Here is a 6,269-nt window from a genome sequence, read left to right as displayed (position 1 = left end):
AGACGCACAGAGTGCGTAAGCGAGCCCCTCCCCCACGCCTTTATTTCGCAAGCGCACAAAGCAAAGCCTAAACTAACGGAGAAAAAATGCAATAAACATATTTGCAATATTTTACAAAAACAAAATGAAATATCTCCTAGAGGGATTTTTTTGTAACTCTATAATTCATAATTGATAATTCCTATTAAATACTGGGTTAGGGTAACCTAACCTAATCCTATACTAATAAAATACTACATTTCAAAATGTTACATACCATGTATTAATATTAAGATTCACTGATATTGATGATGTATGCCGTTTGTTTAATGCTGTGAAAGTCTCTTATTTTCTGTAAAGTCGTAAACATGTTTTGGATGGATTTAGCATATTTAGTTTAATGAATAATAATTATTGTTTTAGTTCAAATTATGTTATCTTTTATTATGAAAACAAAAGCAATAAAGATCTAGAATCTATTGTTAACCGTTTTATTTTACACAAACAAAAATACCTGTTAAATTTGTTTTGTTCTGATTTTGACTTTTATATTTCTTCAGTAAGACTGTTAGTTTAGTTTATTAATTTATAGAGTACATTTCAAAACAACAAAGTTGCAACCACATGATGTACAGAGGTATTAAAACAAAAATCAAAACAATATTAAAACCTTGAAAACACCATCATTCAAAACATAAAGGATACAGATAAGTTTTTAATGAAGATTTAAAAGTAGAAACAGAAGAGAGGGAGAGAGGGAGACTCCAGAGTCTTGGAGCAGCCATGGAGAAGACCTGGACACAATTAGTTTTGTAACATGAGCAAGGAACAGAGAGAAGTAGTTTGATTGGAAGAAAGTAAGGATCTTGAAGCATTGTATGGGACAAGATCACTTATATACTGAGGGGCAACACCATGTAATGCTTTATAAACAAAACACTTTTTTTTTATAACTATCTAGGACCTAACCAGTTACCAGTGGAGAGAGCCAAGCACAGGAGTAATGTGCCGACACTTTTTAGTGCCAGTTAAAAGCCTGGCTGGTGCGTTTTGTACCACCTGCAGATGATGTACAGTTGAATCATAAAGAGTTGCAATAATCCTACTTTTAACAATAACACTAATCTGCTTATCGAAACTAAAATTAGAATGAAAAATGACACCAAGATTTTTGACACAGTCATGAACATCTGAGGATAAAGAACCAAACTGATTAACTATGTCAGATGTGAAGATATCAACTTCAGTTATGTCATTATTTAACTGTAGGTAGTTCATGTCCATCCAACATTTTATGTCATGCAGGCCAGACAAAGAACCATTATTATTTTTGATAGGAAAGTAGAGCGCTGAGTGTCATCAGCATAAATGTGTTGAGATAAACTCAACTTTTTTTGGTACTGGGTTTGTAGTATACTTACAATAAAACATCTGCAATGGGCTTTAATTTGACATTTCAACACTTACCTCTGAATCCATTGGACTGGATGAGAATATGGAGGAGACGAGATAGCTCAGTCATCAGATGACAGCACACAGAGGCAGGACAGGATTCACAGCTGTTTTCAGTAAGGGCTCCGCCTACATTACTGTATTTTCACAGTAACATTCCTGAATGCAGTATTATATTGTGAACAGTAAAAGCCTTTAAAGTGATAATAATGTAATTTTCTCTGAAAAATTACATTTGCATGCTGTGAAATCCCCCTTTTTAATTTTTTTTTTCACAGTGTAGATAGATTTTAATATTTGGTAACTGGTTCCCATCTATGAAAATAATATTTTAAAAATAATGGATTTATATAATTTTGTAGAATTTCCCAGTAAGAAATGAAACCATCTTCCAGCAGTGTAAAAATTCATTTGTACTGGATGTTTTGTACTTTTGGTCCAGTGTGAGATCATATCTACAGTTTCTACATGAGCTTCAGCACACTTCTGCCAGTTTTCATAAAGCCTTACAGAATCATGGCTGTCACTTTATAATGGTTTGTGCCATTTTCATGCAACTTTACTTATATGAATTGTCTGATTGGTAAATGTCAATTAGTGATTGCATACACCCCTGCAAGTATAATATTATTAAAATTATCTATGACCAGCAGTCTATATAGAGTCTATCTTTTATAATTTCAAATGACACAGAATGTAAACTCACTTTTACTCATAAACTTTATGCAAACAGCTGGAAAGATGTAAACTTGTTTTAAGCTGCACTGTATGGAATAAAATCACTTTCAAAAATAATCTTACGTAATTCAAAACATTTGTGTTTAATTTTAATATACTCGTGCGTAATTTAAAACTATTGTACGTAATTCTGTTTTTTGTCAGAGTGGGATTCCAAAATCTACGGCCACGACAGTTTACAGATACGCAATTTTGTGTGTTCTTTAGAGTACAGCTCTAAAATGTACGACTGTGACAGTTTACAGACACGGCGCTTGTTTTCACAATAGCTCTGTTGCACACACAACATGCGAATTACGACGAATTTTCCAAATATATTAAAATTACACACAAATGTTTTGAATTACGTACGATTATTTTTGACAGTGATTTTATTCCATACACTGCACCTTGATGGTGTACAATGTCATGCAAATGAACATCAGAAGCAGTTAAAGTGAGGTTTGGGAGTTGGTGGTGTGACTCAGCTGAGATCGAGGTGTACAATACATTTTGGTAAGTAGACTACAAAGTCAATTATATATCAGCAGATTATAAATAGCAGAAACTCTAACAAAACACAGTTTCTGGATTTTATTTCAACAACCAAATATTCAGGGGGTATTCAGTGTGTGGTCATTGAAAATTAGTTCTGATAGGTTCTGCATAGAAAATGAGCCGAAGCCAATGAGTCTGTAACACCTCGTTCCCTTTAAAGATGTTACTCTGAGGGGTTTCAACAGATTATTTTTACATGTACTGATTAAAGTAATTTATTCTTCCCACAAGTGTATATATATATATATATATATATATATATACAGTACAGACCAAAAGTTTGGACACACTTCTCATTCAAAGAGTTTTCTTTATTTTCATGACTATAAAAAATTGTAGATTCACACTGAAGGCATCAAAACTATGAATTAACACATGTGGAATTATATACATAACAAAAAAGTGTGAAACAACTGAAAATATGTCATATTGTAGGTTCTTCTTTTGCTTTGATCACTGCTTTGCACACTCTTGGCATTCTCTTGATGAGCTTCAAGAGGTAGTCACCTGAAATGGTCTTCAACAGTCTTGAAGGAGTTCCCCAAAAGATGCTTAGCACTTGTTGGTCCTTTTGCCTTCTGTCTGCGGTCCAGCTCACCCCTAAACCATCTGGATTGGGTTCAGGTCCGGTGACTGTGGAGGCCAGGTCATCATCACTCTCCTTCTTGGTCAAATAGCCCTTGATGCCTTCAGTGTGACTCTACAATTTTCATAGTCATGAAAATAAAGAAAACTCTTTGAATGAGAAGGTGTCCAAACTTTTGCTCTGTACTGTACCTACACGGAGGGACTGAATAGGTACACTATAATAACAAAAAAGCATCAATGTAAATTCTGTTTACTTATGCTGTAAATTGCAGGTTAGGCTAAATAAATCAAAATAATGGAAAACTGGATATTGCTCGAGTTGATATGTTGCACTGAATTAAAAAATAAATAAATAGAGATTTTCCTTTTTATTTAATTTTATTTTGGGCAAACCATTCAGACAACATAAGCAAAAACAGCAATTTTTCACATCTCCTGACCATAACCTGAGGCTGCAGACAGTGTTTCGGGACAGCACCACGCTGTGATTCATCTTAATACATTAACCTGCATAGATAGAGCCTCAAGCCCAGTTTAGACTTGCTCTTTGACAGAAAACATCTGTACATTGTTTTAGAACAGCTGGGTTAATTAAAGTCCTTAATTTATGAAGCACTTTCCACAATAAAGATTGTTTCAAAGCAGCTTTACAGTGGTATTAGCGAAATTATGCATTGTTCATGTCAATTTGTCATTGTTTAACAGTAAGTCAGTTGATTCAGTTCAGCATTAATAATCATTAAATGTTCATTTGGTTAATTTCATCAGTACAGTAGCTCTGGAGAAAATGATAATGTCACTGACCTGCTCATTTCAGTTATTTAATAGTGTCATTGCTGTCAGATCTATAATATAATTGAATATACGGTGGCTGAGAGAGCTCAATACACTGCTAATGAAAAAACAAAACACATGCAAATAAAAATAAAAAAATCTAAAAATTAAGAAAACATCATCAATTTGACAACACACATGCTGGAAATACAACACAACCAAAAATTGAAACGTAGCACAGACAACATACACATACAAGACATATTTATACATTTTTGCTCTGACAGGTGAGATTATTGTTTACTTTAACATCCAGATCATACGAAGTCCTTCGCTTTTTTTGTGTGCATATTATAAGGCTTAAAAAGCTAGAAATACACAATTACTGTAGGCTAGTGAAAGGTTACGCTGGCTAATTTACCTTTACAACTTCCCTTACAAAAATTAACCATAGCCTATTGTATTAAAGTGATTAATACACTAACCATAGTTTAACCATGGTATTTGTACAACTGTGGTTATTAAAATGGTAGCCTAATCAATATGGCCAAAAACATAATAATTTTTTTGTGTTCTGTGCTACTTGTGTGTAACTCTGGAGTGCTTCCAGTGAACTCAATCTACAGAAAGTACTTCATACTCCTGACTGTGTTCAGGATGATTCTGCAAAGCTCCTATTCTAACGGAAACAGTAGGTAACCACTGAAAGTGTTATGATTACCCGGGTTATCCTGAATAACGCGGTTAGGCCAGAGTGTCACAGAGATAACATCTCCAACCTCCAGGATCAACACGACCGAGTTTGAGGAGTGTAACACACGCCCGCCTTGGTCAATATCTGCTATAACTATATGGTTTCCATTCTTCCTAATGTTGGCAGTTGATGGATATACTCGATCAAAACTAACGATAGTGAATTGAAACATGTACGCTCCTTTCAGCGGGGCTGTGAACAAACCTAAATCAAATAAAAAGAGAAAACGAATCAGCTGTTTTCTGTATGATTGCTTCATTACCAAGCTCAGTTTAACAGTTTCGAAACACAGCAGATCATTTAATTCTCTTACTCACGTTACACAACTGCAGAAAGACTTGAAAAGATCTGAAAAAATCCCATTACTATAACTGAGATTTACGGCTCCATTGATTGATAATTACCAGTATCTGGGTTGTAGGCGTCTCCTATGTTTGTGAAAACATTCCTGTAGATTAGTGGGATATCAGTGTTTGAAGGACCAATCTGTCCGCCGGTATATCGCATCAGTGAAGTTGAAAAAGCTATCTTTCTGGCTGTAATTGAAAAACATAAGCAATATTGAGATATATTACTGGATTACACTGATAATTAACAATTCAAACACACTGCTTCACTTAACTCTGAGTAAGAATTGAAACTTCTGTGAAGGAATAAGTAATGTGTTAAATGATATGTATAATTCTTATTGTAATAGACAGATATCACAGTATCACTCAGTTTTACACTATGCAGTGGTGTCCTACTCTCAGGACCCTTGATAAAAGAGTGAATGTTCTGGTGAGGTACCATCATTTTTCTTGTTCTTCTCTTCCTGGAGGAGCGTCTGTTGTTCCCTCAGCTGTGTTTCTAAAGCTCTGATGTTGGCTTTCTGCTCTGTGACGGTGGCGGTCAGTTCTCTCAGGGCTGCGTGGATGTCAGAGAAGCTCAGAGGGCTGTATTCTTGGCTGTCATCTGAAGTGTGTGTTTGAGGTGAATTCTGTCTTCTGTCCTCAGAGCTAAGATGATGATTGATCTCATTCTCACTGAGCCCTCCATCTACCTGCTGCTGTACCACAAACACAAAGCTTCCCAACAATAGCAGTACACATAATAAACCCTTCATTCTCCACAGATGTTTGCGTCTAGCTCTTGCTCTGCCAGCCCCACAGCCTCTTATGGTCTTTTTATAGTGTCCTGATTTACTGGTTTTAGTCCCAGTTAATCGTTAATAATAATAATTAAAGGGATGTTCCTGGTTCAGTAGATGTTTATCTCTCAGAAACTCTGATAAAGCCTTATGGCAGTTTTACTGACACTGTGCGTATATTAATTTTTACTGCGTTAACTAAAGAACAAGCTGACATTTATTTCTGTGGTGATTGATGTCATGCCAGAAATGTTGCTGATGGAGTTTGACTTGTGTTGAATCCCTCACATGCAGCAGTATTCTGTATCAACAGTGCAT

General features: G+C 35.2%; 1 protein-coding gene across 1 annotated transcript; it reads right to left on the bottom strand.

Moving 5' to 3' along the window:
- Positions 1-3,265: 3,265 nt before the first annotated feature.
- LOC128014666 (complement C1q-like protein 2) lies at positions 3,266-6,013 on the bottom strand. The gene is made up of 3 exons (XM_052598381.1): positions 5,612-6,013; positions 5,227-5,358; positions 3,266-5,026 (listed from the first exon to the last, which is right to left on the bottom strand). The coding sequence occupies exons 1-3, from the start codon at positions 5,925-5,927 to the stop codon at positions 4,743-4,745; spliced, it is 732 nt and encodes a 243-aa protein (XP_052454341.1). The 5' UTR covers positions 5,928-6,013; the 3' UTR covers positions 3,266-4,742.
- Between the last annotated feature and the right edge of the window lie 256 nt (positions 6,014-6,269).

The sequence above is a fragment of the Carassius gibelio genome, chromosome B25 (genome assembly GCF_023724105.1).
Source record: "Carassius gibelio isolate Cgi1373 ecotype wild population from Czech Republic chromosome B25, carGib1.2-hapl.c, whole genome shotgun sequence".
NCBI lineage: Eukaryota > Metazoa > Chordata > Actinopteri > Cypriniformes > Cyprinidae > Carassius > Carassius gibelio.
This window is presented reverse-complemented; position numbering and strand designations above follow the sequence as displayed.

What these genes read in the sequence shown, in the direction of transcription:
- LOC128014666 (XM_052598381.1), bottom strand. Translation starts at nt 5,927, where the DNA reads ATGAAGGGTTTATTATGTGTACTGCTATTGTTGGGAAGCTTTGTGTTT. An exon ending in GAAGAACAAGAAAAATGATG is followed by an intron (nt 5,359 to 5,611) that starts GTACCTCACCAG and finishes TTTCAATTACAG; the next exon opens with CCAGAAAGATAGCTTTTTCA. An exon ending in CGCCTACAACCCAGATACTG is followed by an intron (nt 5,027 to 5,226) that starts GTAATTATCAAT and finishes TATTTGATTTAG; the next exon opens with GTTTGTTCACAGCCCCGCTG.